This window comes from Malus domestica, chromosome 14 (genome assembly GCF_042453785.1).
Source record: "Malus domestica chromosome 14, GDT2T_hap1".
Taxonomy (NCBI): Eukaryota; Viridiplantae; Streptophyta; class Magnoliopsida; order Rosales; family Rosaceae; genus Malus; species Malus domestica.
The window spans coordinates 9,050,193-9,063,017 of record NC_091674.1 but is presented as its reverse complement, the minus strand read 5'-3'; the positions used below and the strand labels follow the sequence as shown (position 1 = coordinate 9,063,017).

General features: G+C 36.4%; 1 protein-coding gene and 1 long non-coding RNA gene across 2 annotated transcripts; both read right to left on the bottom strand.

Annotated features, from left to right (window-relative positions):
• Window positions 1-235: 235 nt before the first annotated feature.
• Window positions 236-8,573, bottom strand: LOC103454276 (putative calcium-transporting ATPase 11, plasma membrane-type). The gene is made up of 7 exons (XM_008393876.4): window positions 8,244-8,573; window positions 4,582-4,636; window positions 2,523-4,480; window positions 2,277-2,435; window positions 1,715-1,886; window positions 1,319-1,617; window positions 236-999 (listed from the first exon to the last, which is right to left on the bottom strand). The coding sequence occupies exons 1-7, from the start codon at window positions 8,412-8,414 to the stop codon at window positions 694-696; spliced, it is 3,120 nt and encodes a 1,039-aa protein (XP_008392098.1). The 5' UTR covers window positions 8,415-8,573; the 3' UTR covers window positions 236-693.
• A 1,378-nt stretch (window positions 8,574-9,951) lies between these two features.
• Window positions 9,952-10,687, bottom strand: LOC139191624 (uncharacterized). The gene is made up of 2 exons (XR_011575731.1): window positions 10,532-10,687; window positions 9,952-10,382 (listed from the first exon to the last, which is right to left on the bottom strand). It is a non-coding gene; the product is annotated as an uncharacterized lncRNA (long non-coding RNA).
• Between the last annotated feature and the right edge of the window lie 2,138 nt (window positions 10,688-12,825).

The window sequence follows — 12,825 nt, the reverse complement described above, 5'->3', positions numbered from 1 at the left end:
TGAAGCTTTCAATTAGTTAAAATTTATGTTTGTGAGTCGAGCCTAATGTTATTTTTAGTAGTTGAGAATAAGTTTTTGAAATGAACCAGGCATGTTCTTTTTGTTGAGAAAGTAACACATAATTTCTGTTTTTCTAGTGAAACTTAACCGCATGTGAAACAACTGTTGCCTTGCCAATCTAAAGGTGTAATCAGCAGCTAACGCAGTGAAATAGAACAGATTCACAAAATTATAATTCTCTTAGATCAGCAATTTCAATTTATAACCTTCACTGAAATACCAAATCACAAGGCAAATGACATGCAGATACTGCTGATGTATGTTTAAGAACAGCATAAATCTCTCTTTCTAACCAACTATACCGAGGTTCAATCAGATAACCAAAGATTCTCAATACATGACTTTGAAGATTCATTTCAAGCATCACAATGTGCTTCAAATTACTCCGCGAGTGGGGAACTCGTATAAGGAAAGATGCTACCAATCTGCTGACTGAACCAACCCTTTCTCGCTTTTGGAAAACAAAAACAAAATACCAATCAGATCTGTTGAGTATTTCACCGAACCGTCTTAAGTTCTTCACCTTCAAAAATTGGCCTTTTGACCAACCCAAGACGTTGTGCTAGATTCAGCAGTACAAGTCATCAACCTCAGCAAGTTCCAAGGAAAAAAGGGCATTTCACACGGCCCTATTCATACTATGCCCTCCGGAGGACCAGAAGGAAGTGCTTCATATCCGTCATGGTGCTTAATTGTTCTTTCGACAGGTATTAATTTGAGCACAACTGCAACAAGCATGCTAACAGATCCAAGTAAAACGCTGAGTACCCATAGTTGCCAGCTTAGTGGTACAGTGCTAGCAAAATCTCCCAAGAACTCTACTATGATAGCCTGGAAGACCACTGTGCAAACCATGACGCCTAGGAATATCCAGCTATCAAACATTCCACGGAATATGTTTATCCTCTCTATGTCACGACTGTTTATCTGATTAAACACCTGTTAGAACAAAAGAAAAGCAAGATCATACATATGTGGGATTTGAGTATTTCTACTACAAGCTTTTGAGAAGCATTAGTTCAACCTCAGAAAACAAACACGACAGGAAATAACAAACACAGGCCCGATACCATCTGCTTAATTTCCTAACCACAATATAACTGACATTGACACCAAAATTTTGTGTGTGTGTGCGTGTGTGTATTAATTAGGAATAATAAAATCAAAACTAGAAGTTATATGCCGGTAAGTATTAAACGTAACCAAGTGGAAGATGCACGGAGAAAACTAGGGTACTGGTCAAACCAGTAAAATGTACCTGGCAAAACACAAATGCGTTGAATATCACAGTGTTAAGAACCTCAGTTGCATCTGAACCAGTAAGTCCTAGTAGCTTCTTCCCAGAGAAATCAAGAACTCCAAGGACAGCCAGTTGATAGATACTCTGACCAATGATATTCCTCCACATAGCCTTGGTGATGAAGCTTGTACCCCTCCCAACTGGGGGCCTTTTCATAAGTCCATCATTTGGAGGCTCTGTTGCCAGTGCCAAAGCACCAAGAGTGTCCATAATCATGTTCACCCAAAGCAGTTGCACTGCTGTAAGGGGAGTAGATCCTGAAAGAGATGTGGAATTTGTCATTATTTCATGTCAGTTCACCTCCAAACAAATATAACGGAATTTCATATAAGAAAAATCTGCTGCACAACAAACCTGAGACACATGCAGAAACAAAATTGATTATTAGAGCAACAACGTTAACAGTTAACTGGAACTGCACAAACTTCTGAATGTTTATGTATACTGAACGTCCCCATCTGGCCACATTTACTATAGTTTTAAAATTGTCATCCAATATGATGACATCGGCACTTTCTTTGGCAACCTGCAACATATCCATGAATAATTTAGAATTGAAAACATTCAATTATCAAGCAATGTGACAGAACATAAATTCTAAAGCTCAAATGATGCAAAATGACACAAAATGGAAGTTAATATTATGCACTTCTAGTATTCAGTAAAACCCCATTAATATTTAGTGAAAACGATACAGTAACAGGTAAAATAAGAGCATTTTTCGAAAGATTGGAGATTTTTAATTATTAGTAGCTCACGCACCCACAATAACTATCAGTATATTTAGTCCAGACTAAGCTCTCTGAACTACATGTAAATGGATGTGGAAATGATAAGAGGTAACATAAAAAGAAATAATTAGAAGCAAAACATCACAGAATTGAAGAAAAAAAATCTCATGTGGCAGAATACAAACCTCTGTTCCTGCTATGCCCATAGCAAGTCCAATGTCTGACTCTTTCAAAGCAGGAGCGTCATTAGTCCCATCACCAGTCACTGCAACTACCTCACCAAATTCATCCCTCAAAGTTTTTACCAATGTGTGCTTATCCAAAGGTAAAGACCGGGCCATTACCTGTATCCACACGGAACATTTAGAAAATTTGAAGCATCCTTGGATATATATTGAGGGTCAAAATTTTCAATGCAATTGTTTACTAACCTGAATCTTCGGTATCACAGTTTTCATCTGCTCAAGAGACATGCTACGAAACGCAGGTCCTTCTATGGCTATACCACCCTCTGTGAGTATGCCACATTCTTTAGCAATGGCTTTAGCTGTATTTATATTATCACCAGTTACCATACGTACAGTGATTCCAGCAGCTAAACAAGTCTCAACTGCCTCCTTGACCCCCGGGCGCACAGGATCCTTAATACCAACAACTGCTACCAATGTATAGCCGTCATCTGGGATGCCACTTTCGATGGAAGAGTCATCTATATCCTTGAAAGCTAAGCAGAGAGTTCTCAAAGCTTCACAGGCAAAAGTATTTATGACATTCGTGATATTCTTTACCATTTCTTCGGAGAGATGAACAGGCTCTCCATTAGAGTCAATGTACTTGTTACATATTCCCAGTACTAGTTCTGATGCACCTTTGCAAAACGCTCGTTTTCCACCATGAGGATGAGCTACAAGAACAGACATTTTCTTCCTGACAGAATTAAAAGGTTCAATCTTAAGAATCCTTACCTCTCTGCGCAGGGCATCAAAATCGCCACCTAAAAGTAAACCAAACTCTAGCAATGCTGACTCCGTTGGTGTTCCCAAAATAGAGGTCTTTCCATCATCCTTAATAACCTCAGAACTTGTATTTTGAAATATAACCTGCAAAAGGATGCTTGATGCTCCAGATATTTCTGATGTCAATGTTTCTTTACTGTCATTTTCTTTAACATCTACAGATTTTTCACATATCCATACTTTGGTAACTACCATATGATTTGTAGTTAATGTTCCTGTTTTATCTGTGCAAATACAACCAGCAGAACCCATTGTCTCACATGCTGAGAGATGCCTTACAAGTGCCCTATCATTCATCAATTTTTTCATTGCAAAAGCAAGACTCAGCGTCACTGCCAATGGTAATCCTTCGGGAACTGCAACAACAATTATAGTTACCGCAATAGCAAAGTAGTTCAAAAGTGTTACGGCGTCAGTTGAAGACCAATCAGTGATCTCGTTGTTAAGTCCTTTTGTCACCAAAAATCTTACCGTCAATACCAAAAATGTCAACACTGCAAAAGTCAAACCAATTTTACCAATAATTGTAGCAACACCATTAAGCTTCACCTGCAGTGGGGTCTCATCTTCTCCTCCTTCGCTCAGTGTTTCCATCAATTTTCCCCATTCAGTCCTCATACCAACTGCAGTCACTAGCATTTTACCTGATCCATCCTGCACTGTAGTTCCGGAAAGAAGAAAAGGCTTCTCTTCATATATATTCACCGGCTCACTCTCACCTGACAAGCTTGACTCATCAATCAGCAAACTGTACCCTGATATGAAAAGTCCATCAGCTGGAACTACATCCCCAACCGACAAATGCACAATATCTCCAACAACCAAGTCGTGAATGGAAACTTTTTGTCTTTTTCCATCCCTAGTGACCTGAACAGAAATCTTTTTCTTCTCCCTGTCCAAATCCTTGAATTGCAAAGACTGCTTGTAGTCACTAATGGCGGTAACTGTAACCACTAAAATTATACTAATTAAAATTCCCAGACCATCGTACGTGCCTTTGGGCCAGCCTTCAGTGGCAATTCCAACTCCAATTGAAACCACAGCACAGACCATAAGGATCATTAATGTTAAGTCCTGTAGTGCTTCCCATACAAACACCAAAAAAGTTCGAGGAGGTTTCTCCTTGTAACGGTTTAAGCCATAAACATTTTGCCTGATTGCTATATTACTATCTTTGACACCTTCATCTACCGAGACAGAGACTTTCCTTAAAATCCCATGAATTCCACCATGGCTTTTCAAGGCCTTAATATCATGGGCACGTGTAATAGATGCAAGTTCATCTGGGTGAATGCTGAAACCTGCCATTCTGGCATCTTCTGACAGCTTGAATTCATGCAGACCTGGCTTTGCATCAGCTCCACGATCAACAGCTTCACAACATCACAAAACAAAGAGACAAAGAGTATTCAATACAAGAGATCAGCACACACACAATCAATTTTCACTTGACCTCTAAATTTAAGGATGATACCATCAATGAACTGCAGTGCTGCTTTTTGAACATAAAGAGCAACTCGAATCTTTTCCTGGTAAATCAAATTAGAACAAAAAAGTCAAAAAAAGTAATGATAATCATGTCATTCAGAGCTATATTTGTAGGAACAATTAAAAGACCAAAAATTTCAACGGACAAGAATAGTAACCGGCAGCTGTATACCTACATAGATATATAAATTAGTAATCTTCAAAAATACATAGCTTATAACTACATGTGTGTGTCTGCAGTTCTACACACATTATATGCAGTTATTTCTCTCATATGGTCCTTAAATAAAATCGTCAACGAAGTCACACTAGCAGTTGTTAAATCATATATGGCTACTCTCAATGCAACTCAGCTGTCTATACATGAGAAACATAACCTCCTTTAAGGAACTTATGAGAAATTTTTTGTATACTGGGTAATAAAACTTGTTGTCAGGTCTGCGAACACAAACATTGACAGAAGTATGAAAAAAAAATTGATATCACCAAATGGAGATCAACTGTTGAGAACTAGAACAAAACTAAGTTACTATAATTTTAAACCAAACCAAGCAATACATTGTAAATAAGTAAATCTGTTTGCCTTGCTACTAACAAATCAATCAGAAATGATCTGTTCTTCTACAGGGATTCATACAATACGTATTAGAAATGAAAAAAAATTGAACATTTCTTTCTACATTGTAGTGAGAAGAATGTCATGTCAAAATAATCCATGTTGGCAGGTCGCATTACATACAAGTTTTGTGTCAAGTAATAGTCAACCGTAATATGTTAATTTCATGTTGGTTTCAAGTATTGTTTTTTAACATGTAGATGCCGACAATCTATTATTCAGTACTAAAACTACCAAAGCAGTGTCTGCAGCGTGTTTGTGTGAAAACCATTATCTTCCTGAAATTTGAACAAAATAATAGTTGAGCATGACCCAACACTTGCAACCCGTTTTACGGTTATAATTACACACGACCTTAATGTGAAAACAATTACTTTTAGGAATTTAATATGAAGGACAGCACGTGACAACAGAAGAAAAAGTATAACTGTCCCATTCAAAATTAACACAATTAGTCATAACAAGTACATACAATTTCTATTGACTAAAAAAAAAAGTACATAAAATTGGAAATATACATGGTATGCATGTGATTCCTCACTACAGAAAGAGAAAATGTTTGGGAGCTCTAAAATTAAATACCTTTTAATTATGACTTCTCACTGTTCTAAAAATCCCCACCTAGCGCCGTCTAGGCGCTAGGCGGTTGGCCACCGTCCCGATTAATGCTTAGGCGTTTGAAAATCAAGAAAGGGCACCTAGACCTACTGAGGCGCCCGCCTAGACTGTCTAGGTTGCAACTCGCTTAGATAGAAAATAGATAACTTTCCTTTTGCATTTTATTGTTTCCAATAAATTGTAAGAAACTTATTAAACACTTAAACAAACACACATTATATGTTTGCTCCCCATGTTTTCATTATGTTCCAATACTTCATAATATATACGTCATTCTATTTTCTAGTTTATAATGAAATTATATATATTTTAAGTATAAACAAACACTTATTTACACAAAATACAATAGATTTACTTAAATCCGCCTAGGCACTAGACCCAAGCCCGTCGCCCGTTTAGCGCCTAATATCTTTTAGAACCTTGTGACTACTAATATTTTAGTTTAGTTATCAATCGAAATGTCAAAGAATGAACTAATATAATTGCTACTAAAACTCAATGTTACAACGACATTGAGTGAGACCAATGTCAAGTTTTAGAGGCCGGTGTTATAAATAAGCCTTTTAATCTTGCGATATTCTAAATCATTATAGTCTATCAAGAGAAAAATTGAAACTCCGAATATAAGGCAACGGCCCATTCTACCTTGGCCAACTAACAAACCCACATTTGGAATGTCTTGTACTTTTTATTAAACGGTAGATTTGTTAGATTAGATATTATATTAAGAAGTCGATGGAGTTCAACTCACATCGTGATGTAAGAGAGATTTTTCAATGTAACCGGAACACAGGATAGTACATCCCGTGTCACTATATAAATGGTGGGATATGTATGCTAAAAACTTAATAACTTAAAACATACAATTTTTCACCACTTATATAAAAACACGTAGCGTACTATCCGTGTTCTAGTCACAATGAAAAAATTATCGCGATGCAAGTTTACACTCAATAACAAAATGAATTAACATATCAATTATTATATAATAATTAGAAGATGACCAAGTACACGTCATCCGACATAAACAAATCTTATCGTAATATATAGGGTGTCCAAGTGGGTGAATAGCATCAAAAAAAAAAAATTGGGAAGTGGGTCTGTCACTACGTAATTTGAGGGGTAGGAAAATGAGCCCGTGATGATACCCCACTTTCTAAGGATAAAAAATGGACAGAGAGAAAGCCAATCTTATTCGATAGCTACCACCAACTATTTCCACGGTCAACAACCATTGTTGTTGCCCCTACCCTTAAGTCATCTTTTCAATTGAAGTACATTTAGTTCCTCACGAAAGTTCCCAGAAATTTCCTGCGTTGCCGTTATTGGAAGATGGACTCAGAAAGTCGCTTTATTATATCTACCAGCAATCGAGTGCGTCTTCTCTTTTGTTCTATAATAATTTTCATTTAACCAAAAAGGAAAACGAAACTAATGAACGAGAAAAATCCATGCAACACCCACCAAATGGACCAAAATGAAAAGAATGTGTCAACGGATAATGGAATCGAATGAGACCAAACGGCCTAGCAAAATACCAGCATCACCAATAAAGTTAGCCTCCCCTTCTGTTTCTCAAAAGAAATTTTTTCTTCAACGATGGTAGGTTTCTGAAGTTCGAAAACTTTGAATGCAGGCTGATCTGTTTCTCCATTTTTGTTTTTTAACAAACGATATTGTCTACAATAAGGAGAGGGACATTGGTTAGCCTTACAATGAGTTAGCAATAATGTGGTTCAATACCGAACTTTCTTAGGGGTAATCCAAATATCTTGACTGTTACATATTTGTTTAAAAATACAAAAATTAAGAACTAATAGTTAAAACAGCCGGAGTCCTAGATACTCCGGAGCATCCAAGAACTTTTGCCACACTCAGACGAATGTGGGCCCCACCAGGCGTGGCGGGGAAATACCAATAGGGATGGGTTCGCAAAACGGAAGGGGATCAAAACATCACTCTTGGACTAATGCATGTGGGACCACCTACGCTTAGCGCATTGTGAGCCGGAGCTTTCTACTGTCACAAATTTGTTCAAGCATGTGATGCCAACAAGGCCCAAAGAAATCCATAGCTCCCCAACCTATTTGGGAGCCGAGAAAATCAAAGAAATTAAGAAACTCCGAGTCCTCCAAATGCTATCCTAAATCTCAGCCGTTCGGTTCACCATGACGATTTAATTCAGAAACTACGTGTTTAAGACTAACGATCGGTCAAAATTAGCAAATCAAACAGGAATAATAATATCAGGCAAAAGCAAAATGCAGAAAATCGTTTCAGTTTCTTTCGTTTTCCGACCATATTTTCTCGGCAACCAAACAACCAGGCTACCAAACAGATCTTCAAAACGCTTCGTTTTCAATTTTTCGTTTCGTAAAAGAGAAGAGTAAAAAAATACTTAGAGAGGGAGAGACCTGGATTTGAAGCTTCTTCTTCTCGGCTTCAGATCGTTTGGCGAGATCGGCGACGAATCGGAACCTTCTGCGAGGGTTTTTGACGAGCGCGACGGCGTTTCTCCATCTCCTTATAGTCTCCTCCGACGGATTCTTGTTCTCCACCTCGAAGTCCTTCAAGTACTTCTCCATTTCCACACTTTCTCTCACTTATTTCTCACAGCATTTAGAGAGAGGGAGAGGGAGGCGACGACTTAGAGAGAGAAAGGGAGAGAACGAGAGAGTGGAAGCCAGAGGCGTGGCCAAAGGCGTGGAAGTCGCTTCCCTTTTTAAGCCTCAATAGTAAAAATTGGAAAATAACACATATTTACATCGAATTTAAACTTGAGAATTGAAGGTCTCAAATTTCAAGTTTTTTTTTTTTCATGCGAAAATTTTAAATTTCTAAGTTTATGAATTGAAACAAGGGAATTGATGTATGTCAATTATAAATTCTGACTTTTAGCCAAATTCCAAGATTATTTCGCTTATCTAAACATAGTGTAAGAGAGAGAGAAATCTTTGTTCTCCAAGTAATACATTTACAACTATGAAACTTTTTAAAAGATATTGTAGAATCTTACACATAATTTATTGAGTATTTACACACTCAAATAAAAATATTGTAGTCCTAATTTTTATAATTAAATATCAGAGCGTTAATATTTCTAGTCAATTACATATTACCGTTTGAAAAAATATTAAAACTTGTAAATATCACCGTTATCAATAAACTTATTTCCTAACTTACAGCATCTCCACATCATTGTGAAATCCTAAGTATATGGACGAAGCGCTTCCAACAAATAGAAAGGAGCTTCCATGAATTTAAGCATTTCATCAAATTTAGGGAAATGCATGAGGTTTGGACTACTTTAAAGTGCTGATTGGAAATTTAAAAAAGAGAGACATCTAGTCTCTAACTAATTCATGTCCGTATAGCGGATGCACTATAGGACCAAGATGGTACCAGGCCCACTTGGAGCCCATGAAATAAGCATGTAAATGTCTTTGGGATGCTCCGAATGTTTTGTATGATACCTTTTGTGTCCACTAAGTGTTTGAGGAAATGCATGCTAGCGTATCTCGGTAGCATTCAATAAGTTGTGTCGTTAACACTCGACAATGTTTTCGATAATACTCATCAGATTGTAACAGCAAATGTCGATACCATTGACTATGCGCAACATGATTCGGTTCACAACAAGGAGCCCACAAGTGGTCAATGAAATACAATACTGAAATTTTTTGTTTGCTTCGTGCTATATTTTTATCTAAAAAACTTGGACTTTTAACATTGGGACCTTCCAAAATTCAAATCCTGAATCCGCCATTGTATGTATATACATGATGTGCTTGAAAACATGCATGAAAAGCTAGAAATATTTTAGCTTCAACAATAAGGTGTCTATATAAACGAGTTATTATGTACCATTATCCCATAAAGCTATTTTACTTCATTTTAAATTTTTATTTGTAACATTGCATATTTTAGACTTAAGACAATTCTACTTGTAGCAAGCTGGTGCATTTGTTACACCAGATTATCTCGGACTAGACTAGTTTTAGGAACTAAACTAGATTGACTTAGAATAGACTAAGTTAGACTAACTTAATAAAATGTTGGGTACAGCGTCGGACCAAGAAACATGACTAACTTCTAATTCTAGTTCAATCCCTAGCCTTCCAATTAAATTAACAATTTTCCTCTATCTTTGCATAAAATTTTCCACAAATTTCTTGAAGATTTCAATACTCAAACAAGAGCAAATTTTTGCAGAAGATAATCATGAAGCAGGGATAAAAAACATTGACAAACATTTCTATCATTGTCGTTCGCTGGAAACCTCAATTTTCAAATTGATGGAGAGCTTAGCCAACCACGAAGCAGAGATTAGCCAATCTTGAGCGGCATCTCTTCTGTGCAAGACAATCAGTTACCCAGATTTTGTTCAGACAAGGAAATGGCAGGGCATTGTCATGTATACTCTTCAACACCAATAGTGATTGCAAACATTTATGTGATTATTTTCCTCCAAATCAATTATTTTCTCCATTTCAGAGCATTCGGATACACTTAATCGGCCGAGATTGGGCGCCGAAATCAGCAACTTCACGAAGCTGCAGAAAAAAAGAAGAACAAAAATTGAATTTAATATCTATTAAGATTTAGAATCCAGTCATTCAATTTCTACTTCTTCAAAGTTATAAACTTTAGATTGAATTTGTTTTGAATCAAAAAAAGAAGAAGAGGAGGTGGAAGAGATAACCTTGAGTCGAAGATAGGCTGGACTGGAGAAAGAAAGCTTGTTCTTTGCCGTCGATTGAGCAAGGCGAGCAGTCGAGCGGGACGACGCGAGAGTGAGGTAGTCTTAGCAGTCCGCTGGTATTTGGTGGGCTTCACTAAGACCAGCTAACGAGCCCTTAGTACAGGTCTGGTACTGAGGCTATTTTATAAAAAGTGGATATAAAAAAAAATTAAGCTTAAAAAAATATTTGGTAAATATTTAAAAACAGCTTATTTTCACAGTTTTGGGGTGAAAAAAACTGAAAACGTAAAGCAACAAAAATAAGCTTATTCTCACAGCACAACAAAAGCAATTTGTTTTCAAAGCACAGCAATACCAAACCAGCCCTTAGTTCATGCGAGTGAAGTTTAAATCCACTAAAGCTAGTCTCTTCCTTTAACAAACATTAGCAGAGAGCACACACTTTGTATGTGTGAACAGCCGCACACCTTTTCCCACGTTCTCTTCAAGCGCAACTGTAACCGTCCACCTCCTCCCATATTCTTCTCAAGCGCAACCACTTCAGTTCATTCAAACTATCCAAAAAAATATCATGATTTCACTTACTTGCATGAAAAAATGATGGTGGGACAATTTCTCTTAATAAGTGCATATTTTTATCTTATGTAAATATTTTGATACAAAATTACTATTTTGCCTTTCTTATTTAAATATTGTGTATCAAAAGTGAGGGCAAAATAGGAAAAAAGGGATATGATTGTCATTTTGTCAATAGGTACAAAATTACTATGTTGCCCTCCTCGTCTCAACATTGTGTATTCAAAAGTGAGGGGCAAAAAGGTTGACAAAGTGTGTTCTCTTAATAAATAGTATAGATGAGACTACACTAATTCTTAGTCCAATCTAATCCAGTGAGACCTAGTGAAGGCAAACAAACACAATAGAGTTGGCAATCTTGACCTTCAATAGAACAAAGTCCAGAATTTTTCAGACCATCTTGACTTGAGGGGTGAAGCCACAATATTTTTTTTCCTCCAACACACATTTGTTTAATCATGTTTTTTGTTTTCATTTAGTTTGACAATGGAAAATAAAGAAAGATGTGTGAAATTCAAATTTTTTTTGCAACAACTAGAAATAAATAATTAAAAAACAGAATTCAACAGCTATTGTAACCAAGGAAGAAAATATCGGTAATATCGGAAATATCGGTAGTCCGAAAACACGGAAATATCGATGGAAATATCGGGATAATATCGATATCGATAAAAATTACATGGAAACCACGGAAATTGTAAAAAAAACTTGGAAATTTTTATTGAAACTTTGCAGGATGTTTATTTAGTCAATTATCTATTAGTTTATCACAAAATATTTGAAGGAAATGCATTGCATGATGGATTTAACATTATCAAGTTGATTATATAGCGAGCTGACAAACATTGTAAGTGTAGAAAATATGTAGTAATTAATGAAAGAAGTCTAAACACACCATAATCATTTATATATAATAAATTAGTACAATATTTTACACTTTATACATTGCATTTTTGGTTCTTCTCTGACAGAATTTGGTCTTCACGTGGAGAAGAAGATAAAGTAACAGTAGTGGTCGTGCAATGTCGGTTCACTTAAACTTTCGATCCAACCCATGTAGCGAGCTTTAGGTCAATGACTCGCAAACCACTAGGGCTTTAGGGCACTAGGTGTAGAACACCCCTAAGGACTTATTAACCCGAGCTGAAAAGGCTACGAAACCAACTAACCACCCTGCCCCATGTCAAAACTCTACCGTTTGACGCGAGAATCACTGATGATTAGGCAGGACTGGCCCGGTTACTAGGCAAAACCTCGGGTGAGACAATTATTACTCTTTTTCACAATAATAACTGACTTTACTTAAAACAAAATTTAAAAATAAACTTAGACTAAAAGCGAGTGTTTCAATCTCACTCCCCACAAACCATGTTAGTGTGATGTGCAAACTTTAGAGTATAATTCATGAATTAGTGTCTAAGCAACGATAAATAGAAAAGACTCTACTGTGGGATTAATCTTTACCATGTCCATTTGTTTTAACGTTTAAAATAATCTATGGATATTAACTTAAGAAGAATGAAAATTTTATCCTGACACAAAAATTAAAAACCTAAAATGTTATTTCCCACCCCCAAACTTATTTCGCACTTTGTCCTCAAGGTGTGGAAAATAAAAAGAAAACTAAAAAAAATAAAAAAAACACAACACAAAAACTGTGACACTAGAAAAATAAAATGGACAAGACTATAAAAAGAAAAGAAAATGAAAGAAACTAG

Bases quoted from the DNA above. Each gene is read 5' to 3' on its own strand.
- LOC103454276 (XM_008393876.4), bottom strand. From the start codon at position 8,414: ATGGAGAAGTACTTGAAGGACTTCGAGGTGGAGAACAAGAATCCGTCG. The intron at 2,436-2,522 runs GTTAGTAAACAA...GTGTGGATACAG, and splicing joins CTGTGATACCGAAGATTCAG to GTAATGGCCCGGTCTTTACC. The intron at 1,618-1,714 runs GTTTGTTGTGCA...CATCTCTTTCAG, and splicing joins TGTTTCTGCATGTGTCTCAG to GATCTACTCCCCTTACAGCA.